The sequence below is a fragment of the Stegostoma tigrinum genome, chromosome 9, assembly GCF_030684315.1.
Source record: "Stegostoma tigrinum isolate sSteTig4 chromosome 9, sSteTig4.hap1, whole genome shotgun sequence".
Lineage (NCBI taxonomy): Eukaryota > Metazoa > Chordata > Chondrichthyes > Orectolobiformes > Stegostomatidae > Stegostoma > Stegostoma tigrinum.
In genome coordinates this window covers 47314242-47341039 of record NC_081362.1, presented here as the reverse complement: position 1 = coordinate 47341039, position 26798 = coordinate 47314242, and the positions used below count along the sequence as shown (strand labels likewise).

The window sequence follows — 26798 nt, the reverse complement described above, 5'->3', positions numbered from 1 at the left end:
ACCCCATAAAATCCTATTGAGCCTTTACAGCTCTAGAATCATCCTGGACTCTTAGAAACAATGCTTTGTCATTTTCTTTCCAGTATCTGCCATCTACTTAAATTCTTCTCCCAACTACTTTACCCTCATCTTTAAGAATAAGTGCGAGGAGCTTAAGAACATCTTGTCACAAAAAATGAAAACTATCTATTATTTCACCCTTTCCCCTAACCAATAAGCTAAATGGCCTTAGTTCTCCCATGCTCAAATCCTGAACTCAAGTCTTTCTCTAGCTTCTCACTTACCTCCCCTACATGTTTTCTGAATATCTGCTTCATTAGATGCAATTTCTTTCCATTTCCACCAAAGTGATGACCGAACAGCTAAAATCCCTTTCCATCCCCTTGCTGGCTGAAATTGTAAACACTTAACATGGTAGAGTCAACTTCTGTTTCAACTCTGTCATCATTACCCTCCTTAAATATACCCACAACTACTGCCTGCTGGACTTGTAGTCAATGCTGTTTTCCTTTACAAAGTTTTCCACAGGGGTAGGGTGATACAGAGCAGTCCAACTATCTGGAGCGTTCTGCGACAATGAGGCCGGGCCCATCCTTCATAACTACAAAGTACCTTATCCCTCTCCAAAGACTATTCTACACACCTAGTTCTTGAGCAGCCAAGCTTACGTCCACGATCCTTGTCTCAGACGTGATGACTGAGTTGACTTCTCCCAGAATCCAACTAGGTCACTTCCCACCAGCACCATCTGTAATAGGAAGGATGCATTCATGCCGTGGGACGTGGGAGAAACCTAGAGTGTCTTCGAAGTAATTGATGGAATGAAACCTCCATGTAAGCCATGCTTTGGCCCTCAACTCCAGACCTTCTCCAAAAACTTGATATCAGTCCTAACAAGTGGCTGGTGAATGCTTGGTCATTGAACATTAATTTGCAGTGACCCCATATACCTTCAGAAATTCAACTTTTATGTCCTTATTGATGATTCACAACTGTTCACTAGAAAGCAAGATTCTGCAACTTTAGATTTATTTTTGAAAATCAGGCAAAGTGGTGATAAAGAAATGCAATCAGGTAACTAATTTACACTGGATTATTTCTTCAGTTGGATGAAACTGGTAAGGAAAAATTGTTTTGAGTCCAAATTTCTTTTGTCATGTTGTAAGCCCTTGAGGGTGGCATGTTGGTGCAGTGGTTAGCACTGCTGCCTTACAGCACCAAGGTTCTGGGTTTGATTCCAGCCTTGGGAAACAGTCTGTGTGGAGTTTACACATTCTCTGTGTGTCTGCGTGGGTTTCCACCAGGTGCTCCGGTTTCCTCTCTCAGCCCAAATATGTGCAGGCTAGGCGGATTAGGCAGCTAAATGCGGAGTTAAGGGGATAGGATGGAGGGGTCAGACTGGGTCAGAAGCTGTTTAGAAGTTCGGTGCTGTTAGGCCGAATGGTCTCTTCGTGCACTGTACAGATTTTATGAACAAAAAGATGCATAAATAAGCTACTTTATATCAGTCAGAATTTCTCAACTGGAACAGATTTAATCAACAACACCATTCTTGTTTGTTTTAGGTGTCAGAGTTACCAGCAAATGTGCCCACAGTGAGAGAATCTTTGTGGTCGAGTTCCGTCCAGATTCAGATACCCAATTTGTATCTGTGGGTATAAAACATATAAAATTCTGGACCTTAGCTGGTGGAGCATTACTTTCAAAAAAAGGCACCATTGGAACTGTCAATGATGCAAGGATGCAAACCATGCTATCTGTTGCCTTTGGTGCTGTAAGTATTGTTTAATAAGATAACTAATAATGAAATAATTAATATTATTTGATATTATAAGAAATGATTAGAATTATATGTTTGAAAAACTAATAATTATTATGTTTCCAATCCAAGACTCTTCTTCAATAAAACTTAAGCAGGAATATGTTGCATTTACTTTTCCATAGCTGGAATTTATTGTTTTTTATAAGTAGTGTTAACAATCTATGTGATATTAAAATTCTTATGCCTAAATACATTTCTTGCCTTTATCCTCACTTTCATTTGCCTCTTTTATGTTATTTCCTGCTTCATTTATCCCTATACCCATACTTATAATAACAAATGTTTAATTAAATTTATTACATTATAATTTTATCCTCCAGTTGCTAGTTTTGCCTCATACACAAGAACACAGGAAATAGAAGACAGCACAGTAAGAACCACCGAGCCTGCTCTGGTTTTCAATATGCCGTGGCTGAACTAGAACTTCAACTCCAGTTTACTCTCCATGTCCTTTGATTCCCTGAGAGACTAAAATCTATCCATCCAAGCCTTAATTCCGTTCAGTTATAGAGCATGCACAATCCTCTGAGATGGAAGATTGCAAAGAATCACAACCCTTTTAGTGAAGCAACTTCTTCTTATCTCAACATTAAATGATTGCCCCCCTTATTCTGAGTCTGCACTGTCATTTTTTTGGAGTCTCCCCACACTGGAAACAATCTGTCAGAATGTACCTGATCAAACACCTTCGGTATCTGATATATCTTCCAATCTTCCAGCTTGTACACAAAAAAATCTCCCTCGTCCGAAGTAAATGTTTCTGAACCTTGGTGTCAAACTGAAATACGGATCACCGTATTGGGATGGAAACTGTGCGCTTATTGTCATTTTCCACCGTGTGGCCAATTAATGGCCAGAGGTTGCAATTCTCATTCAATGAATGATGGAAGGTGGTGTCTCAAGTCTGAAGGCCCACACAGAGGCCTTTTACCTACTTCTTGCTGTTGAGCTATGCCATTCACACTATCCTAACATCGTTCAACACAATCACTGAATATTCTGTTCCCTTTCTTGCAAAACAAGGTAACGCACAATGGAAGGGGACAGAACTGCTAGGGGACAGGACACGTGCATATTGTCAGGTCTAGAGAGCAGGAGGTGCTTTGCACCATAGGGCTGAAAACAACAGAGCCTGTAATGTCAGGAATCACTAATGACATTGAGGAAAGCCGTATGTCCTTTCTCAAATCCCAGCTCATCATAATTGCGCTATCTGACCTCATACTGCAGATGGTATGGCAATGGATCCCTTGCTTTCCTATCCACCCTACTCCTCATTCCCTTATCCCAACCTTCCCTTTTCTGATTTTCTGTTTTCATACACTGTAGAATTGCTGCTGCCTGCAATAATTGCACAGAGGCTGGTAGGAGACAGGACACCTGCATCTTGTACGGTCTAGAGAGCAGGAGGTGCTTTGCACCATAGGGCTGAAAGCAACAGAGCCTGTAATGTCAGGAATCACTGATGACATTGAGGAAAGCCTTATATACTTTCTCAAATCCAAGTCACCCTTTATTTATACTTACTCAGTACATGGGCTCTGACCAGTCAGCTCAAAACCAGCTGCTCAACTGAGGAGACCTTCTGAACCCCCTCCCCATATCTCTCAGCCAGAAATCCTGTTGTTCAAAATAGTCACTCTTGCTCCCCATAGTAATATGCCATCCTCTGCAGTGATCTGGTCTTGTAGGCCCCAGGAAAGTTTCAATCCTGACTGCAATGGCCCTTCTGTTTCCCCCCCAACCACCAGCTGTTTTAGTTTTGCTAGGACAGGATCTTTTTGTGCCCACATTCGGATATTGCCCACAGTGACTGGAAGGGCATCCTGAAAGCTTAAAACCAGTACTGACTCTTGTAGGGGAGGTGCTACCAGTAGAGTATCTGGCAGTGGGAGGCATCTCAGGCATCTGCATTTGCCACTTGGTCTCCTGGATGGTGTGCCAACTTGTAATTGCACACATTGAGAAAAAGGGCCCACCGCTGAATTTGATCAAAAGCCATAGGCTTCGCAGTTTTATCTTCTTTAAGTAGCCAAAGCCGGGTTTTGTGGTCCATTACTATGCCAAATTTCCATTCGCAAAAGTATTGGTGGAACTTTCACCCACCAAAGATGACTGCCAATCTTCCCTTCACTATTTGGGCGCATGCGCGATCAGCATCAGCCAAAGTCCTGGAAGCATATGCCATCAGCTGTCCCTCTCCAATGAACCACAGTGAGCCAACACTACCCCAATACCATACAGGGAGGCATTGATTTCAGCATCATCTCTTGCTTGAGATCATAATGGGCCAACACCTTAGATGATGATAGCTGCTTTTTAACTTCCCTACAAAATTACTTCTTGGCTATGTAACAATTTCCAAGGCTGACCCTTTTTCAATAGTAGGTTTATGGGTGTCAAATTAGAGGTCAGGTTATGTAGGAATTTCCCATAATAATTCACAATACAAGAAAAGACCTAAGACATGGGAGCTGGGGCACCTTTGATTGTCCTCACTTTATTTTCAAATGGATGTAACCTGGTTGTAACCAGATGTAACCTGGTTGTGTTGACTCTGTAGCCCAAGTAAGTTACTTGGGGCACCTGGAAGATTTTTCCCTTCTAAGAGACATTTAAATGCAAAGTTGAAGTTCTCCAAGTGATCTTTATTAAACTTCCCGGTTATTAGCACCTGGGGTAGACCTTATACACCACCGGAAAAGGGCACAGGCTGATGATACCCCAAATGGCAGTGTTGTGTAATCGTGACTCATGTCCAGCTTGAAGAAGAGCCTCCCTGCCAGTATTGCATCTATGCAAAGGATTGGGTATTTATCCAGCTGCGAGAAACAGTTAACCAATTTGCTTTGCTGCAGTAACCGCACAGAGGCCAGTATCCTGCCAGTCACCCGTTATTTACATATACACAGTACATAGGCTCTGACCACCTAGCCCATAGCCAGTCCCTCGACTGAGGAGACCTTCTGAATATCCTGTTTATATCTGTCAATCAGGGGTCTCTGATTGGCCCAGGTTAACAGCCCCAGTCAAGGGTCTCACAGTCAATGAAATCCACCTAGCTGTATTTCCTATCACTACACTTCCAACCACATCATTCACAGAAGGACGAAATACAGCAACAGCGCAGCACTTATGAAAAGGCCTCAACACTGAATCTAACACTTATAACCACAACTCTGACAGGGGCACTGCACACACCTCAGTGGCAAATATGGAGTTGTAATCTGCACGCAAGTAAATCATCATGCGCAGGTTGGCTACAGCCAGGCCAAGGATGAGAGATAGTTATATGCCAGCTCATTATAAGATTGGAGCGCAAACAAGTTCTGCTCCAGTGGACTGGAGGTTGCAGCATACTGGAGAATGCCTAAAAGGATGCACACTTAGCTGTATGGGCTGGTCTGCCAAAATCAATGTCAAGGAACATGGAGGAGTCTGATTTCAACTTTTCAGAGTACCTCATAGAGTGTTGTTCTCTTTGAAGCCTCGACTGCATCTCTCTATTATGCCACCGACCCAAAGAGATGCAACTGCACCTCTTTAAGTGTTGAAGCTTTGTGTGGGCAGATAACAAATCCTTTGCCATCCCTGCAATGTTGAGCTAACATTTCCTGCCAAAAACATTCTACAGTATTTATAGTTACTTTACAGGAGCAAGGGTAATTCTGTACAGCCTTCCCTGTAATTTGAATGTCTCGTCCTGTAAATGATCCAATTTCCAAATCGCTGATGATTCTGGACCTGTATTATTTAGTGAATGACAAGCAAATGTGTGGTATCGATCTACGTGGCCCAAGTCTGCAAACAGACCATCAAATCTGCCAGTAGGGCTTTTTGGTGTCATGACAGCTCTAGTTCAGAGGTTTCTGGTGCAAGCATGGGATACACGTCCAAGCACCCTTCCTAGAATGGGATGCTATGCTAGAAGTAGCTATTGGAGCAGCACATCCAACTCAGCCTCAGTTTGTCTCCAGCAGCACCACTTTTCTGAATTTCATGCTACAGGGTATTCCTGTTTGCAACACCCCAAGAGAATGATTACTTATTTAATGATTTCAGACAAAAATAACAATTAAGCAGCTGATGAGATATGTGTTCCATGGCAGATGCACATTTTTCCATTGATAGAGCTCAAGAAAAATTGTCAAGCTACAGTATTTGCATCTGATTGAATTAAAAATATTTATGAATGCGTTATAAAAGAGTTTACTTTATTTACTATCTAAATTATACCTCCTATTTATAGAACAATCTTACTTTCACTGGTGCCATAAGCGGAGATGTATATGTCTGGAAGGATCACATTTTAATCCGAGTAGTAGCAAAAGCCCATATGGGACCTGTTTTTACAATGTACACAACATTAAGAGATGGCTTGATAGTTACTGGAGGCAAAGAAAGACCGTAAGATTCATTTTTAGATTTGTCATTGGTTTTTCTACAATATATTTAACCTAATGAATACAGATTACCTTAAAAACTCTTCTAATGTTTAACATAAACGTGTTTAATTCTATCAGTAGATTAACTTTCTTTCCAATAATTCTGTTTGCAATCTATGATTCATAATATTTGTTTGCAAGACCTATAAAAATTAATCTTCTGTGTGTACCAGTAGTGTATCTATTCGATTTTATTTTCTGAATCTCAAAGACATTTTGCTTGCACAATACAATATAGTGCTAACCATTAGGAAGGTGCACCTACTTAACTGAATGTGGAGCTGCTAGAACTAGAAGTAGACACAAGGTTCACCCCACTCCCAACCATCAATTTCTCCCCCAGTCTTCCATTCTAATGATGTTAAGTAGCTCAATATAGCCACTTTTAATCCTAAAATAATATCCCTAGTGCCCTGATTCATTTTTCATTGCACTGGTGCCTAAAAGCATTTATCAGTTGAAGTGCCATTCTGTTTTCTGGAAGGCAAGAATGATCTCCAACTGGAACATCAGTGTTTAGAAGTGTACACTATATCAGTGTTGGGTACTTGTATCCAGCAGCACTTAAGAGCTCATACATTTAATGTCTGATTATATTATATAATTGTTCAGTTTTGATAGCTGTTGGTGTCAGGTTACTTGCAATCTTTTAGTGTTTGTGATCAGTCTATCACATCTCCAAACATATTTCTAGAAGCTATTCGTTTTTAATCCTTGCCATTTTAATTTCAAATTCCAAAAGGGGAAGGTATGCTGTAAATTCTTTTCGAACTCATGTCCCAAAAAAAATCTACCATTCCCTACAAATGAATTATCATATTTTTAAGAGTTGTTCAAGTACCCTGATTTTTCCTTTGTCAAATGTTTTCCCCAAACATGTTCATAAACTAATTTAAAAATGTTTTTTAAAGTTAATTCAATTAGAACTTGATTACCACCTATGGCTCTCAAGCCTGAGATTTCTTGACATTTTCTACCTCTCTCCTGCATTCCTTTTTATTTTAATAATATATTAAATCATGTGGATTTTCAAACTTAATGTAACTTTATCCACCAGTTCATTAATTTTAGTTTAGTTTGTTGACCTGGAGTGATGGCATTTATTTTTTATGAAGTGGAGCACCAAAATTAAATTTCTTCTGAAAAGCCCAAATGTTTTGGACAGTAAATGCAGGCCTGGAGAGCTGGCATAAATGCAAACATTGCTATTCTTCCAGACCTCTTTAAAAAATGTTTTCTCATCATTTTTGAAGCAGCAGTTAGTGTTTCCTCAAAGATCCTGCTCGTTGGGCAATTTTGTTCATTGTACAAGTGGGTGATGCGTGCTCTAATCACACTGCAAACATTTACCTCATAGACTCATAGAAGTTACAAACCAGAAGGAGGCAATTTGACCCATTGTGTCCACTGCAGTCAATAAATCTGACTGCACTAATTAAACTTTCCAGCTCCTGGCCTGTAGCCCTGGAGACTTTGGCAACCTGACCACCATTTCAGGTAGTGAGTTTCAGATTCCCACCAGTCTCTGGTTGGAAACGTTTCTCAACTCCCCATTTAGCTTTCTATCTCTTATCTGAAATCAATGCCCCCTGGTTATTGACCCCTTTATTAATGGAAACAGTGCCTTCCTATTGACTCTTTCTTGTACCCTTTATAATCATGTACACTTCAATCAGATCCCCTTTCAAACTTCGCTGCTCCAAGAAAAACAGTGCCAGGCTGTCCAATCTTTCTCACAGTTCAACCATCAGCCTTGGCAATATCCTGATAAATCTTGTATTCACATGTAATCACATCCTTCCTGTAATGTGTTGCTAGAACTGCCAGTGGTAATCCAGTTGTAGCCGAACCATGTTTTATACATTTACCGGTTCATAGGGTCATATAGCACAGAAACAGATGCTTTGGCCCTATTCATCCATGCGACCAAGTTTCCCAACTAAACTAGTCCCACTTGCCTGTGTTTGCCCGATTATCCCTCTAAACCGTTCCTATTCATGTACCTATTCAAATGCCTTTTAAATGTTGTAAGTGTACCTGCATCTATCATTTTCCTCCACGAGTTCATTACACATATGAACCACCCCAGTTCCAATAGAGCTTCCCTAATCTTGTTTCTAAGCCTCAGCCAATAAAGACAGGTATCCCATATGCCATCTTATCCACCTTATCCACCTGCTGTACTACCTTCAGTGATCTGTAGATATGCACACCATGCTATCTCTGAACTTCAGTACTTGCCAGGGTATTATCTTTCAGAGTGTAATCCCCTGCCTTGTTAACCCTTACCGTCTCCAAGTGTACTACCTCATATTTTTCCAGGTTGAATTCTATTTGCCATTGCTTTGCCCTGCTGAACAGTCCATTAATATTCTCCAGTTTACGGCTATCCTCCTCACCATTGACCAATTTTGTGTCAGACATGCACTTCTTGATCATACCTTTTGCTTTTAATTCCAAGTCATTAATCTACACCATAAGCAGGAAGGGCCACAGCATAAGCCCTGTGCAATCCCTCTGGAAAGAGACTAGCAAGCACATAAACATCCCTCTACTATCACCCTCTGCTTCCAGTCTGTTAGCTAATTTTGGACCCAGTATGTCTCTTTTCCTTTATTGAGCTGTCATTAGTGACCTTGTCAAAAGCCTTGCTAAAGTCCATATGGACCACATAAAATTCATTACCCTCATTGACACTCCTGGTTACTTCTCAAAAAATTTAATCAAACATAACTTTTCCCTACCAAACCCATATTTTATCCTGGCCCGCAGATTTATCCACTATTACAGCTGATAAATCTCCTTTCCCTTTATTTTAGTTTCTTTTAATACTTCACAGTCCTTCAGCCAGGTGTCTGTACTTGTGCTGTTGTACTTATAAATTTTCATGTGGAAATAACCTCCCATGTTCTCTAGTCTTTGAGCTTCCACTGTGGATGCCTTGCTTCCTTGCCATTCTTGATCGCCAGATACTTCATAAGTGAAACAATCAGCAAATGAATATAGCATCAATGGTGCATATATATCCCATTTCTTACATCACCATGTGAAAATTATAAGACTCAGGAAAAAAAAATTAAGCTTTATAATCTGCATTGAAAACTCCAGTAAGAAACTTACTTTTCCATACCTAGCCAGCTAAAGCTGACACGTTAATTTATATCACATGCTTCAATAACAATGTGAGAAACAAAAAATTCAGAATCGTTAACATATTTGTAAATGTATAGTAAGGCTCATGCTGCTCAATAATACTGCCTTAGAAAAGCTAATAATTATATGTGGTGTAGATTGTAGTGCATTATGCATTAGATGTAGGGTCATCCATGGCAGAATTTCTAAAACACATGTCACATGTCCAATTGAAGCCCCTGCTATCAGATGAACTTATGAAAATGAGCCCTATAATAACCAGTATTAAAATTGAAATATCAATTCATGCAAAATGTGGATTACTGCTATTATTATTATTATTGTGGTCAGGTTTAACAACTTCCCTTCGCATGCTTGTTAAATTGTTTTATTATTAAAGTGAATGACATAATTCAATGAAGCTCCTAACATAATGTAAAGAGTATTAACTGTAAATTAATGAAGTACTGTAATTAATAAATAATGTACAACAGAAAATGAATGAAAACAATTGATCCAGGAACATAGATCACATATACGTTATTATTGGTATCACTAATTCTGGAAAACATAAAATCTATTTTCTTGAATATAAATTTGTGAAGTGCACATTAACCACCATAAATATCATCAGTTTCAAAGTTTTATATGTGATTTTGTTAATGCAATTATTAGTCTACCCTGGAAAAAATAAAGTAATCAAATTATTTGCAATTTACTATAAAACTGATTGATGTGCTCTTAATTTCAAAAGGACAAAAGAGGGAGGTGCAGTAAAACTATGGGATCAGGAAATGAAGCGGTGTCGACCATTTCAGCTGGAGACAGGACAACTTGTCGACTGTGTGCGTTCTGTCTGTCGAGGAAAGGTCAGAACATCCAAATTTAAAAAGCATCTTAGTTGAAGTTCATTGCAATGATATTTGAAATTGTAGTTCATTCATCCAAAAAAAAGCTATTAAGAATCTGTGGGGAATTGAAATTTGTATTCTGTTGACATAGTTTGAACTACCTTGCGTAAACAAATTTCATTGTGATATCATAAATTATTGCCTTCCATTTAATGATAATATTTTGACAAGACAAAAATAAAACTAAAATTCACAGGGCAAAGGGTTAAGAATAGGTTAGAAATAAATAGATTCTGTTTCATCTCAGTTTACAATGCAAAAATTTAATGTTTCAATTCCACATTCCATGAAATTGCAGCATTAAGTTATTGTAAAACTGATCTGGGAAGGATTGCCAATTAATGGAAGTGTTATTTTGAAATCTATTAAATTGGTGAAAAGTTATTGAAAAAAATTGGAGTAGAGTGCTATGTCTGTGGTGCTAGAGAAGGTTTGGCATTTGAACCTTCTGGACTAAAGGAAAGGACACTAATATGAAAATGGAATTAAATTGGAATTAAAAATTTTAATCAAGAGAGGGAAATGTCTCATCGGACATTCAGGACATAGAGTATTACAGCTGTCATCAATTTAACAATGACCCAGATCTTCATTTCTCTGGATAGTTAGAGACCAAATGTACAACCCAAGATGTGTGCAGGGAACCCAGGGAAATCCTGACACAGTAGGATTTTCCTGAGCAATTTGAGTTTCCAGTGGCAGTTGTCCTGCTCCAAGGGACAAAGAGTTAAAGTCAGAGACTTCTGACTTACTTAGTTGCATGTTTGCCTAGGAGATATTAGTCAGAAAAATTCTATTCTAAATCCTAGAATAACTATATAACTACCTCAACAACTACACCTCCATATGACCACTGATTCTCTCCTAAGTCGACTCTATTATTCCCGTCAATACAAAACAACACTGATTTTGCCACTCAACTAACCCCCGACTTCCTAACTCCCAGCCCACAATTAGACCTGACTTCACGACCCAACTAAACCTTTACCTCTCAAGGTTTCCACCACCCCCAGACTTCACCCTATTCTAATCTGGCTTAACTTCAAGACCTGACTCCAATCTGCCCTTGTATATTCTTAACACATTCAGTTCTATTCTGTGGTGTCCTTGATCTCACCTCCTCACTCTACCTTATCAAATCTACTGCATCAAATAATTTCTCACATCACTTATCCTGTGTTCTCATCCCAAACACATCCTAATATTCCCATCTATCCACCCTTTGCTGTTCACTCAGTGACCATTTTGCCCATTCTTTAGTCATGAATTAACATGCTGCCATCTCATCCCATGGCTGAATCTGCCATAGATGCATGTGGTGCACTGTTTTGTGGCACTTTCACAGGCTCCAATGCCATAGATCCTGGACCAGGAATATCTAAATTGCAAAAGCTTAAATTTATGCAGGCTACCACTAGAGCTCCACTAACGCTGCAGGAATTGCTCCACATAGAAGACTTTAAAAAAAATAATAAACCTTTATAGTTGCACAAAGGTATATTCATGGATCTATGAGAAAATATTATGTTGTTAAGCTTCCTTTGTTTAATAAAGTTACATAAAAAATTATTACTTTGCCCACTTTCACGTATTTCCATTGGTTACCAAGTAGGAACTTTCTTTTCTGTTGTTGTTGATGAATGGGAAGATATGAATTGATGGTGAACCAGAAGGAAAACCTAGTCAAACTTGTGAGTGATGCACACTGATCAAACTCATCTTATGTACATCAGTCCTGTAAGACCAATAATTTCCAGGTTTATTTATCTTTGTGAAGCAATGGAGTTATTATATGAAATGCAATATGGCTACTTTGCAAGTGCCAACACAGCCAGTGACCTCACCTAGCCTTAACATTACAGACTGCAGGAAGCTACTGCACATGCCCTGATGACATCACGGTGTTCTGTGCACAGCATGCGCCATCTTGCAAAGAACTGGGGGACCTGAGTTGGAGGCTGGGGCTAGAACAGAATAAAAGCTTGTGCGAGGAGTCGTGAGATGGCAGAGTGAAGGAGGTGAAGCATGACGTGAAGGAGCCTGGGAGTAGACAATAGGTCCTCTCCAGTCACCATCTCCTACCCTGGGGTGGGCGGAGAGCATCTCAGACCCTGTACAGCAACCACCTCCCTCCACCAATTAAATACAGCCAGGGGCAAATGGGGCATGTACATTGGGTGATGGTTGGTTATAGGATTCCTTAATGTCAGTGAGGTCTGAGTGGGTGACAAGTTAGATGTGACTGCTAAATTGATCCAGTGGTAGTGTCTAACTGAACCTTCCAGCTGTAAGAGGATCCTGAAAAATTGTTATACTGCTAAGTTTTTGTTTTCTTTATTGTTTCATGGGACATGAGTGTGATCCAGCATTTATGCCCATCCCTATTTGTCTTTGAAGGGAATGGTTTGTTCAGTAATTTCATAGAGCAGTTAAGAGCCAATCAGACTGCTGTGAGTCTGGAGTTGCATGTAGATTACGCTGGGTAAGGATGGCACATTTCCTTCTTTAAGGGACATTAGTGAACCATATGGGTTTTTACAACAGTCAGCAATGGTTTCACAGTCATGTTAGACTACCTTTTAACTTGAAATTTTTGATTCAGTTGTTTCACTTGTTTCTTATAATCACATGGTAAGTATCACCACTTTTCTGCACTCGTCATTGATTGCTGAATTAGAATTCACCCTTTTAGCTGATGCTCTGTTGGAGTGGGAATTGTGTTTGCCTTCATGGATTAGTTCTTAAACAATTTGTGCTTAGATTCTTCATGCAACTCATGCCCATGCAACCAGTCCCAACCATCGCACAGTGGAAGCAGAAGGCCTTCTGGACCACTATGGAGACCCTCATGGAAAATATAAATGACTTTTCCATATTTGTCCAGGCATTTGAAACATTTTATCACAATCAGAACTTGGATGAGGTTCTCTCGACAGGTACTGCAAATAGTTAAGGCCATGGGGAGGACAGGTGAACTGTCTCCTCTTCTTTATTCGCCTGTTCCTTCAGTTGGTTGTAAGAAGATTAATTTTAAAAAGGATCCCTCCATAATGAATGCCTTTCTCTCATACTAAATTAGTTAATGTTTAAAAAGGAAACTAATTTAACCAGGCTTTCTTGAGTTAACAAAGGAGTGAATTTACTAGTTATTAAACACAACAGAAATTAATAACATAAGATGCATTTTGGGAATAAAAAGTCCAAACAAAATATTAAAAGATTTATGGATCAGTTTCTCTGCACTTGTGAAGAGTGAAACAGTTGATTTTGGGATGCTTGGCTTTGCAGTTGGTTGAAATCATCTTCCCCTGACAGACAGCACTGAATCTGCATCGGCAGTCATTTTTGTCTGAAATAGTCCTTAGTGTAAGGACACATGGTGGAGTTAAAAATTCAAATTATCTGTAGCACTTCAAGGTTCTGATCCACTGTCATGACAATGTCTGTTGTTTGCTTGTTTGTTGATGCATCTAGTTGTCATCTGGCTGCTGCTGTGCTGCCTTTTAGTTTAGGTTCCGCATCCAGCTTTGAAGATGATATCCTTTTTTGTGCATCCTTGTCTCCTAGCAGTCAAATTTTGGATTGCCTGGTAGGTCAGGGCTGCCGAAGGATGAAAGTATTACGAAAGTTCCCTGGGAATCTGGCACCTCCCTGCATTAATCTTTGCACACCATTTGAATTTATCTAGCTAACTTGGGGATCCTGGAATTATTTCTGGCAATACACAGAAAAATTCTGAAGCCAAGAAGTAATGGATGATGGTCACTTCCATTTCATAATGAATGGCTACTGGTCCAACAATCGCAGGGCCTCTTGTAGGAGGCAGCAGATTTCTTACATCATTTGAAAATACAATCTCAGGCACCAGAAGCACTATTCTTTCTGGATGTTCCCAAAGTATTATATACTTTAGGTGCAGACCTCCCAGGCACTGAGCAACATGGGCATTGGGGAGAAAGTTGGAAAAATCATGTGGATCATTAGTTGAGGAACTTTTCATCGTTAACAGCAAAACAGCCAATTTTTCAATGAAGTATTGAATAGCAAGACAAGATTCTCACTAGTGAGCAGTGAGAGGGCTGTTTGCATGTATTAGAATGCATTGATACCTCATTAATTCATCTCACCTCAATTACATAAGGTTTTCCATTTTCCCGCCCCTTTGATAGGAACTAAATTCCGACAATTCCAAAACAGTTACATGGTGACTCCAGTTCACTGTTTTCTCCTCCAGCCTTCCATCTTGGATACCAGTCACCAACATTTCAAGGCAAACTCCATGGTCATCAACTGCATGTACCCCCATCCACAAATGTTGGCATCTGAATTACCAACTTCATTGCATCCTTGCCTTGCCTAGCCTTTTTTTGCTTTGCCCCCTCAACCAATCTCACTGTACTTCAATTTTGACTGACCTTTTAGTGCAGAAACAAAGCCAAGGTGTTTGTCATGGTTGTTAGCAGTCATCAGTTAAGATGGACATGTTGTTATACAGCACCATGCTATGTCAGTCTCACACCTGCACTACTTAGCAGCATACTTTTGTTGCACAATATGACTTGTGCCACACTCGTTGGAACAAGGTCCCTATGTCAACGTTACACACAAAAGGAGGCCCTTCTTGTTAGTGTCCTCCAATTCCCACTGTATGGAGGACAATGCTGAATCATCATTTGCCAGTGATGTGCATGCTGAATGTTCACATTAAGAAGGACGTTATTTTCTTATATTCCTCACACAGGTTCATTGGAAGCATGAACAATGAATCCAGCCACAGCATGGATTATTGTTACTGTTGCTGCATTGCAATCAAGGTGCAGAAACAGGAAAGAGCTACAAATGAGCCAGCAAATCCAGGACCAGCAGCAACCTCCAGCGGATGCCACATAGCTTCCGCATGAAGATATTGCAGCTGAAAGTCTCCACAGGATGTGCAGGAGGTATATGAGGCCCAGAATCTATCATTCTTGATGCTTTTTCCTCCAGATAAGTGAGACATAATGTGGCTGCAGACTGAGTGTGTCACAGGACACCATTTCAGAACTATGTTAACTGCTCTAGTATAAACAGTGACTTGGAGTTCATGGCCATCCTATCCCAGTAGCTGTCAAGGTGACAGTGCACTAAACTTTTATACAACTTTCTGCCTCCAAGGAACCACTGAGGACTTGTGTTGACATTTCACCCAACCCACAAATGTATTAAAATTGTCACCAAAGAAATTTGTGCCAGGTCACACTACTTGATCTCATTTCTCCTTTCTGAGATCAGTGCTACAACCCAGGCATTAGGTTTTGACAATATAGTTGGCTTCATCCAGGTGCAGGGTGTGATAGACTGTACACACATCGCATTGAGAGCATCATTTTGCTGACTTCATCAATGGAAAAAAAATTCCATTCCATCAATGTGCAATTTATCTGTAATCGTTGGTACTGCATCTTCAAAATCTGAGCCAGGTATCCGAAAAGCTACCATGATGCCCATGACCTTGAGAACTCTACTATTCCTGTTTCATCTAAAGGTCTAGCTGCCTTACTGGGTGGTTACTGCAGGGAAAGGGGTAAGCTGCGCGACCATGGCTGATGGATTTATTATGCAATCTACTGACTGAAGCTAAGCATGGATACAATAGTAGATATAAAGTAATAGTGAGAGTGCAAGGCTGACATGTTCCTATGAAAGTAAATGGAGGGACCAACGAGTTCAAAGAACCCTGATGTCAAAAGTTGGTGCAGAAGCTGATAAGAGTAAAAAAGTGAAGCTTATGGCAGATGTCAAAAACTCAAAACAGTGGATGTTTTAAACTCCTAGAAGAGAACAAAAAGTAGAAAGGGTTGCTTAAAAAAGAAATTAGGAAAGCACAAAGCAGACATGAAAAACATCAAAGATTAGTGGGTAACATTAAGGAAAATACAAAGGCATTTTATAGGTATATTAGTAGTAAGAGAGTAACCAGGGCAAGAGTAAGGACTAAAGTGGATGGGCGGGGAACAAATGGACACAGACCCTTAGAAAATAGATGACAGGTCAGACAGAGGATCTCGATCGGCGCAGGCTTGGAGGGCCAAAAGGCCCTTTCCTGTGCTGTAATTTTCTTTGTTCTTTGTTCTAAAGTGGCAAATCTGTATGTGGAGCCAGAAGACATAGCTGATGTTTTAAATGAGTGCTTTGCATTGGTATTCACATTAGAGAATGGTGATTCAGAGTAGACGCTGGGAGGTTGTTTGCGTTAGGGGGGGAGACTAGGACCCGTGAGCGCAGCCTTAGAATTAGAAGAGGTAAATTTAAAATGGAAATGAGGAGACATTTCTTCAGCCAGAGAGTGGTGGACCTGTGGAATTTATTGCCACAGAGCACAGTGGAGGCTGGGACATTGAATGTCTTCAAGGCAGAGATTGATAATTTCTTGATCTCGCAAGGAATTAAGGGCTATGGGGAGAGTGCAGGGAAGCGGAGTTGAAATGACCATCAGCCATGATTAAATAGCAGAGTGGACTCGATGGACCGAATGGCCTTACTTCCACTCCTATGTCTTATGGTCTTATGAAGGCCCACAGATTAAGATAGGGGACTCAGATGTACTTGAACAAATTAGCATTGAGAGGGAGGAGATATTAGTGGTTAGAGCTCGCTTGAAGTGGATAAATACCCAGACCCAGGTAAGATGTATCCAAGGTTGAAGTGGGAGGAAAGGGAAGAGATTGCAGGGACTCTGACATTAACTTTAAAATCATCTCTGAACTCAGGTGTGGTGCCAGGCAACCGGAAGACAGCTATGTTTTACCATTGTTCAAAAGGGTGGAAACTACAGGCCAGTGAGTCTAACTTCTGTGGTAGGGAAACTATTGTAAAAAAATTCTAAGGTGCACAATTAATCTCCAGTTAAGAGAAGGCAGGCATAATCAAAGATAGCATGGCATTTTACAGGGAGATCACATCTAACAAATTTGATAGAATATTTTGATGAAGTGACTTGGTGTATAAATGACATTAGTGATGTTGATGTAGTCTACATGGACTTCAGTCAGCTATTAATAAGGGCTTGCATGGCAAGATGGTTAAGAAGCTGAGAGCCCATGGGATCCAGGCAAATTTGGCGAACTGGATCCAAAATTTGCTAAGAGATAGGAAGCAGGAGTTGGTGCTTTTGTGGCTGAAACCTTGTGTTCAGTGGCATGCCGTAGGCATCTAGACATGAATTTAGGCTGTATGATCAGTAAATTGATGAATGGCATGAAAATTGTTGATGTGGTAAATAGTGAAGAGGTAAGCCTTAAACTACAGGATGAGACAGATGCGCTGGTGAGAAAGGCAGAATAGTGGCAAATGGAAATTGAATCCTAAAAAGTGAAGCAATGCATCTTGGGAGTACTAAAAAAGCAAGGGAATACACATTGATTGATAGGACTCTGGAAAGCAAAAATGATCAGAAGGACCTTAAGTGTGCACGTTCATAGATCCATGATGGCAGCAGGACAGGTAGATAAGTTGGCTAAGAAGGCGCATGGGACACTTGCTTTTATTAATAGAGGCATGGAATATAAGAGTTTAAGAGATTGTGATGGAGCTCTGTATAACGTTAATTAGGCCAAAGCTGGATCACAGTGTATAGTTCTGGTCACCACACTATAAAAAAGAATGTGATTTCGCATAGGCCTGGAGCAATTCAGCTATAACGACAGACTTGATAGGTTTGGTTTATTTTCCTTGGAGCAGAGAATACTAAGAGTGGATCCAATGGAGGTATACAAAATTCTGAGGGACATAGACAGGGTAGATAGTTTACACAGGGGTCACAGTTTTAAGGTAAGGACTTTAGAGGGTATTTGAGGAAGGTGTTTTTCACCCACCCCTCTCACTACCTGAGAGGGTCGTAGAGGCAGAGTGTTGGAAAATGGGATTAGAATAGATGGATGTTTGATGACTAGCACAGACACAACGGGTAGAAGGCCTCTTTCCATGTTGTAATGACTATGACTCTGTATGATAATGCAGCCATCTCTTCAACCAGAGCCGTGACAGAGCAGGCAATGGATCCGCTGATATACGATTCCAATGCTTTGATTGGTGTAGGGGTGCCTTGCAGTAGACTCCAAACAGAGTGTCCTGCATAATCCTTCCATGCTCTGCTCTTCACATCTGGACTAGGCAAAGACTGAAGATCTGGGGGATCTGAGTCACCTGAGAAGAAAGTGATGGCATAGTGTAGGAGAAACATCAACTTCTGCATGATAAATTGGTGCAGCATCAAATGCAACAACCCAGACAGGACTTAGTTAACACCCAGGTCCTGTAGATGAGATCCAAGTGCAGTGATGACAAGTTGATAGTAAATTTTGTTGTTGATTGAAAGATAATCAATTCTTATCTGTTCCTGGAGATAAGTGAAGCTTTTGTTTATTAGTTTGTGTTGGTTTTGCTATTGCAGAATGTAAATAAATGTTTTGAACTCTATGAAGGCTTTCCTGGATATAATGGGTCACATTTGACCAATGGAAAAATGCTGGATTACTCTGGACGCTGGGTAAAGAATAGAACTCCTGGGGGAAGGGGCAAACGATGAATAAGTTGTGTTACTTAGTTCTTAAATGGAAATAAATGTACAAATGTGCACTTGCATGTGCACAGTGAGGCACAACTCTGGACTGACAGCACTTGATCAAATGCACGGCTAGACTTTTAAGATCACATTAGGAATCACGGCCGGTCCTGGTAGTAGTAAGTATTTGCACCTACGGCAGGTAGGTGAACATATAGGTAGGATGCCATAGGTACATGGTGCAAAGGTCATGAGGTGAGCTGGAGAAGACATTCTGAGAAACCTCATTCTCCCTCCCAAGCAGAAACCCTCCATTGAACGCACATAAATTGACACTTCGCAGATTTCTGGTAAATTCAGCCCTGTGTCATGTCTTTCTGCCACTCAGGATGTATCAGGATCTATCCTTCGTCCCTGCTATAACTCCTCTACATGCTGCTGTTCTGCAAAGTCGTGCCAATTCACAGCATCTGTTTTCCACAAGTACCTGATGAAACCCAACTCTACCTCACCATCTCTGCTCCTTCACTAAATTATCATACTGCTTATCCAATATTCAGCACTGCACAAGCAGAAACTTCCTTTCATTAAATGTTAAGAAAACCGAAGCTATCATTTTTGCTCTTTATTCTAATATCATTCTCTAGACACTGGGTTCTACTGTCACTTCAGCAATATTCTGTGAGTAAACCACGCCAATATAATCAGAAGTGTGAAACTCAGCAGGCCTGACAGATCGGTGGAGCTAAAAGAACTATTGTTAAAACAAAAACCAGAAATTGCTGGAAAATCTCAGCAGATCTGGCAGCATTTGTAGAGAGAAATCAGAGTTAATGTTTTGGGTCTAGTTCTGAAGAAGGGTCACTGGACCCAAAACGTTAACTCAGATTTCTTTGCACGGATGCTGCCAGATCTGCTGAGATTTTCCACAATTTCTGCTCTATTACTGATTTCCAGGATCCGCAGTTCTTTCAGTTTTTTTATAGAATCAGTACAGTGTGGAAACAGGCTATTCGACCCCTCAAGTCCACACCAATCCTCCGAAGAACATTCCACCCAGACCCACCTCCCTTCCCCCTCCCTGATTTAATTTGATTTGAATTATTTATTGTTATGTACCTAAGTACAGTGAAATGCTTTGTTTGCGAGCATTACCGGCAGATTATTGTAAGCAAGGACATACAGATCATAGGGTGAAGAAAATCTTGCACAGAGTAAGACATACAGGTTACACTGTGCAGGACATGTGCTGTACAAGATCAACATTAACAAGGTCAGTATTATTTGAAATTTGAGAGTCCATTCATCAGTCTAATAACATCAAAGAATAAATTGTTCTTAAACCTGCTGATGCGTGTGTTCAAGCTTCTGTATCTTCTGCCTGACGGAAGAGATTGTAGGAGAGCGTTATGGGCGCGGGATGGGTCTTTGATCATGTTGGCAGCCTTACTATAGCAATGAGACACATAAGTAGAGTCCATGGATGGGAGGTTGGTGCCCATGATGGTTTGGACTATACAGACAACTTTCTGCAATTTCTTACAGTCCTGGACAGAGCAGTTACTCTACCAAGCCAGTATGCACCCAGACAGTATGCATTCTATGATGCATCTATATAAGTTGGTGAGAGTCCTTATGGACGTGCCAAATTTCCTGAGCTGCCTGAGAAAGAGAAGGTGGTATTGTGCCTTCTTAACCGTCACATCTATGTGGGAGGTCCGTGTCATGTTGTCGCTTATTGTCACTCCTAGGAACTTGACGTTCTCAGCCCTCTCAACCTCTGTTCTATTGATCTAGATGTGGGTGTGTTCTTCACCAAATTTTCTAAAGTCAATCATTAATTCTTTAGTTTTGCCAACATAGAGAGGTTGTTATCGTAGCACCACGTCACCAAGCCCCCCTATCTCCTTTCTGTATTCTGACTCATCATTGTTTGATATCCATCCTACCACGGTTGTGTTCATCAACAAACTTGTAGATGGCATTTGTTCGGAGTTTGGCAACACAGTATGGGTGTAGACGGAGTACAGTAGGGGGCTGAGAACACATCCTTGGGGGCTCCAGTGTTGAGTGTTATGTGAAGGAGGTGTGGTTGTCTGTCTTCACTGATTGCAGCCCATGAGCCAGGAAGCTGAGGATCTAGTTACACAGGGCAGAACTGACACTTAGGTCTCAGTGTTTTGAGATCAGCTTGGAGGGGATAATGGTGTTGAAGGTGGACCCTCAATCGATGAGCAGGAGTTTGACGTTCGTGCCCATGTTGTCCAGATGTTCCAGGGATGAGTGCAGGGCATGGGAAATGGTGTCCACTGTGAACCTCTTAAGTCGGTAGGCAAATTGCAGAGGCAGGCTGGGAAATTGGATGTGGGCCATGACCAGCCTCTCAAAGCACTTCATGGTTATGGAGGTCAGAGCCATTGGGCTGTAGTTGTTAAGACACGTTGTATGTGCTTTCTTAGGTACTGGGATGATGGTGGTCTTCTTGAAGCAGATGGGGACTTTGGTTTATAAAAGGGAGAGGTTGAAGATGTCAGTGAATATCTCCGGCAGCTTCTCTGCACAGGATCTAGGTACATGGCTGGGGACTCCATCCAAGCCTGCCACTTTCCTTGACCAATTTGACATCTGGGACTGTCGGGGCAGGTGACACCATGCCATTGGTATTCTCGAACTGAGCATCAAAAGCATTGAGCGAATCAAGGAGGGATGTGTCCTTGTCCACTGTCTTGCTCTGCTTCATTTTTTTGTCCTGTATTATTGTTTAGTCCTTGCCACTGATGGCAGGAGCCCATAAGGTCGGCTTAGGCATCTAACTGGGTCTAGTACTGCTTTGGCATCTCTGATTGCTGTACAAAGGTCATATCTGTAACCCTGCATTTCCATTTTCCATGGCTAATCTTCCTATCCTGCACGTGTCTGAACACGATGGGCAATTTAGCATGGCCAGTCCACCTAGCCTGCACATCTTTCAACTGTGGAAGGAAACCGGAGCATTCAGAAAAGAACCCAAATAGACATGGGATAATGTGCAAACTCCACCCAATTGTCCGAGGGTGGAATCAAACCTGGATGCCTGGCGCTGTGAAACAGCAGTGCTGGCCACTGAGCAATTGTGCCACCTGGCATCAAGACTGCAAACACTCAAATAAAACCAAATACTGGAGATGCTAGAAACCTGAAATAAAGACATCAAAACTGTTGGGAAACTCAACAGATCTAGTGGCATCAGGGAAAGAGAAACAATAAACATTTAAGCTTAGTCTGACACTTCTGAAAAAGGCTATTGAGGTTCCTCAGAATGTCTTTTCCAACTCACCTCATTACCTATGGACCATGTCCCTGTGGTATTAAGAATAAATGTTGAGCCACTGTCTTCAGAAGCATCATACTGAAGTAGAATGTTAATTCTGTTTTTCTCTCTCCCCTGTTGCAACCAGACCCACTGAATTTCTGCAGCAGTTTCGGGTTTTTCACTTCAGATTTCCTGCACACTCAGTATTTGCTTTTATTGGACTGTTTACAGCCTTGGTACCATATTTAATCCAGAGATTAACTTTCAACCATATCTTCATGCCTTCACCCACACTACTTTTTTTCACCTCTCTTACTTTGACTAACGTCATGCCTGCTTCTGCTCGTCTGGCTCCTGAAATTTCCATTCAAATTTTTGTTACTCCTAGACACATCATTTCTAATGAAGCCCTCTGTAAAAGTGATCAACAACAATAATGCTGCCATGCCCTAACTTGCGCCGAATCTGTTCATCCATCACTCCTCTCCTTACTGATCTTTTTTGGTTTCTGATCAAGTCACAGCTTGATTTTATAGTCTTTTTTAATCACATTCCTCCCTGGTTTTCTTCTGTAATTTCCAGCCCACAACTCTCCGAAATATCTACTCATAAATTCAGGTCTCTTGCGCATCCTGATATTAATCCCTTTACTGCTAGTGGCTATGTATTCAATTGACAATTCCCTGAACTCTGGTATTCTCTCCCTGGATCTCTTCATCTTGCTTTCCTATTTTATGACACTCTCTAAAACATATATCTTTGGCCATGTATTTAATCATCTGACCGAATATCCTGTTATGCGGCTTGATATTGTATTTTGCTATATATTAGCAGGTGAAGCGCCTTGAGATGCTTTATTATGTTGAGAGTGATATTTAATTAGAAGTTGTTTTTGAGATGTAGGAAGCTGAACATCTATCTGTATGCATCTGACATCGGTATTACCTCTTACAACTTTGATTTCACTGTTATCCCCCTCACTACTGCTGTCCTTTATACCGACCTCCTACAGGTCCCTGCACGGCAGACTCCTCATTCAAGATCTATTCTAAGGCAGCCATTGCACCAGCCACTCATTCTGGCCTTAAGTTTCAATACCTCCAAAATGTACAAATCTCAAAGCAGATAGTACAGTATCATTGGTAATCCATTTTAGATTCCCATATTCTAATCTGAAAACGCTACTATTACTTCATGTTTTTGAAAATCAGCTTGTAATTTCTCAGTATGTTACAAAATACAGTCAATAATATATCAAGCTTTTTGAGGAAGTTCCCAAAAAGGTTAATGAGGGCAGAGCAGTAGATGTTGTTTACATGGACTTGAGTAAAGCCTTTGACAAGTAAAGGTAGGTCACATGGGATTCAGGGTGAGCTTGCCAGTTGAATGCACAATTGGTTTAACAGTGGGGGACAAACTGGTGGTGGAGGGTTGCTTTTGGACTGATGGCCTGTCACCAGCAGTGTTCAACAGGAATCAGTTTAGTCTGCTTTGTTTGTCATTTATATAAATGATTAGGGTGAGAGTATAGAAGGTATGGTTAACATGTTTTCAGATGACATCAAAATTGGTGGCATCGTAGACAGTGAAGAAGGTTTTCTAACCTTACAAAGGGATCTGGATTAAATGAGTCAATGGGATAAAAAATGGCAGATGGAGTTCAATCTGGATAAATGTGAGGTATTACATTTTGATACAACAAACAGGGGTAGGATTTATGCAAATAATGGCAGGGCCTTGGGTAGCCTAGAACAGAGAGACCTAGGGTTCAGGTACGTAACTCATTGAAATTTGTGTCACAAATAGACAGAATGGTTAAAAAGCATTTAGCATCCTTGCCTTCGTTGCTCAGTCCTTTGAGTTTAGGAGTTGGGAAGTCATGTTGAAGTTGTACAGGACATTTGTGAGGCCTCTTCTGGAATACTTTGTCCTGTTCTGTCACCTAATTATAGGAAGGATATTATTAAGCTAGAGAGGGTTCAGAAGAGATTTTCCAAGATGTTGCCGAGTATGTAATGTTTAAGTTATAAAGAAAGGCTAGGTAGAGTCATAGAGTAATACAGCATGGAAACAGGCCCTTCAGCCCAAAATGGTCCACGCTGACTTTGGTACTCACTCACCTAGATCCAATTGCCTGCATTTGTTCCATATCCCTCTAAATCCTTCCCATCCGTGTACCTATCCAAATGTTTATAAATGTTGCTATTGTACCTGCCTCAACCATTTTCTCTGGCAGCCCATTCTATGTACACCCCACTCTCTGCGCGAAGAAGCTGCCCCTCAGGTCCTTCTTAAATCTCTCCCCTCTCACCTTAAATCTGTGCCCTCTAGTTTTCAATTCCCCACCCCTGGGAAAAAGACTATATGCATTTATCCTATTTTTCCCCTCATGGTTTTATGTACCTCTATAAGGTCACCCCTCGATCTCCTATGTTCCAAGGAATGAAGTCCTATCCTGGCCAAACTGTCCCTATAACTCAAGCCTACTTGTCCTGACAATATCCTCGTAAATCTTCTTTACACACTTTCTAGTTTAACCGTTTTCCTATAACAGGGTTACCAGAAATGTACATAATCCTCCAAGTGCAGCCTCAATAACGACTTATACAACTGTAACATAATATCCCAACTCCTATACTCAGTGCCTCAACCCATGACAGCCAGCATGCCAAATGCCTTCTTCACCACCCTGTCTACCTGTGACACTGCCTTCAACAAACTATATCCTTGTACTCTTAGGTCCCTCTGTTGCGCAACACTCCTCAGGACCTTACCATTTACTGTAGAAGTCCTACCTTAGCTTGACTTTCCAAAATACAACACCTGGCACTTATCTGAGTTGAATTGCATTTGCCAATCCTCAGCCCACTTCCCCAACTGATCAAGATCCCTCTGTAATTTTTAATAATCTTCCTCACTATCAATGGTACCTCCTAATTTTGTATCAATTGCAAACTTATTAATCATGCCTTGTAAATTCACATCCAGATGATTTAGGTAAATAACAAATAACAAAGATCCCAGCACTGATCCCCTGTGGCACGTCATCATTCACAGGCTTCCAGTCCAAGAAACAACCTTCAATCTTCACCTTCTGCTTCCTACCATCAAGCCAATTTTGAATTCAATTAGCTAGCTCTCCCTGGATTCCATGCAACGACTAGCCTGCTGTGTGGGACTTTGTCAAATGCCTTTCTAAAGTCCATATAGACAATGTTCACTGCCCTGCCCTCATCTATCCGCTTGGTTACCTCTTCAAAAAACATGACATCCCAGGGTCAAATCCATGCTGCCTATTCCTAATCAGATCTTGACTATCCAAATGTTGGTTGATCCTGTCCCTCTCCAATAACTTGCCTACCACTGATGTCAGACTCGCTGGCCATTGTTCACTGGCTTGACTTTGCTACCTTTCTTTAACAATGGAACAATGTTAGCCACCCTCTCGTCTTCCAGAACTTTACCAGTGGCTAAAGATGAAGCAAAAATCTCTGCAATTTCTTCCTTAGCTTCCCACAACGTCCGAGAGTGGACTTGATCAGGCCCAGGGCATTTATCCACCTTAATGCAATCTAAGGCTGCAAACACCTCCTCTCTGGTAATATGGATGCAATCCAAAACACCCCCACTTGTTTCCCTTATTTTCTTAGCATCCATGATTCTCTCTTCAGTAACACTGCGGAGAAATATTCATTAGAAATCTCCCCCATCTCCTGTGGCTCCACACATAGACGGCCATACTAATCTTTAAGGCGACCTATTCTCTCCCCAGCCACTCTTTTACTCTTAATATAGCTATAGAACCTCTTGGGATTATCTTTAACCTTATCTGTCAGATCCATCTCATGCCCTCTTTTTGTTCTTTTGATTTCCCTCTTAAGTGTGTTCCTGCACTTTTTATAGTCATTAAGGGATTCATTTGAGCCCAATAGCTTAAACCCAATGGATGCCTGCATCTTTTTCCTTGCCAGAGCCTAAATATCCCTCGTCAGCCAGGAATTCCCAAATCCCTAAACCTGTCAGATTTTCCCTTCGCTCTAACAAGGACGTACTGTCCCTGGACTCTTGATATTGCACTTTTAAAAGCCTCCTGTTTGCCAGTTGTTCCTTTTACTTCAGGCAGACTCACTCCATCAACCACTGCTAGATCCTGCCCAATGGCCCTAAAAATTGACCCTGCTCCAGTTTAGCACCTTAACCTATGGACCTGTCCAATCTTTTTCCATAACTATGTTAAAACTTAGAGAGTTGTGGTCACTGGACCTAAAGTGCTGTCCAGCAGACATTTCAGTCACTTGCCTGACCTCGTTTCCTAACAGGAGGTCCAGTGTTGCACCCTCCCAAGTAGGGCCCTCTACATGTTATAGGCTGGGACTTTCTGCACTGGAGTGTAGGAGGTTGAGAAGTGAACCTTATAGAAGTTTACAAAATCATGGGAGATGTGGAAAGGGTTATTGGCAGGTGTGTTTTCCATAGGATAGAGGATTTCCAGACTAGGGGGCATATTTTTCAGGTGAGAGGGGAGAGATTTAAAAAAGACGAGGGCAATTTTTTTACACAAAAGGTTGTTCATGTGTGGAATAAACTTCCAGAGGAAGTGGTGGATGTGGGCACAGTTACAACATTTAAGAGACACTTAGATAAGTTCATGAAT

General features: G+C 41.0%; 1 protein-coding gene across 1 annotated transcript in view; it reads left to right on the top strand.

Moving 5' to 3' along the window:
• Positions 1-26798, top strand: part of LOC125455104 (echinoderm microtubule-associated protein-like 6) — a 428800-nt gene that overhangs the window by 352282 nt on the left and 49720 nt on the right. Inside the window, exons 32-34 of the mRNA XM_048536679.2 lie at positions 1566-1774; positions 6072-6229; positions 10154-10268. Of these exons, the coding sequence (XP_048392636.1) occupies positions 1566-1774; positions 6072-6229; positions 10154-10268 (482 nt within the window). The remainder of the gene's footprint in view (positions 1-1565; positions 1775-6071; positions 6230-10153; positions 10269-26798) is intronic.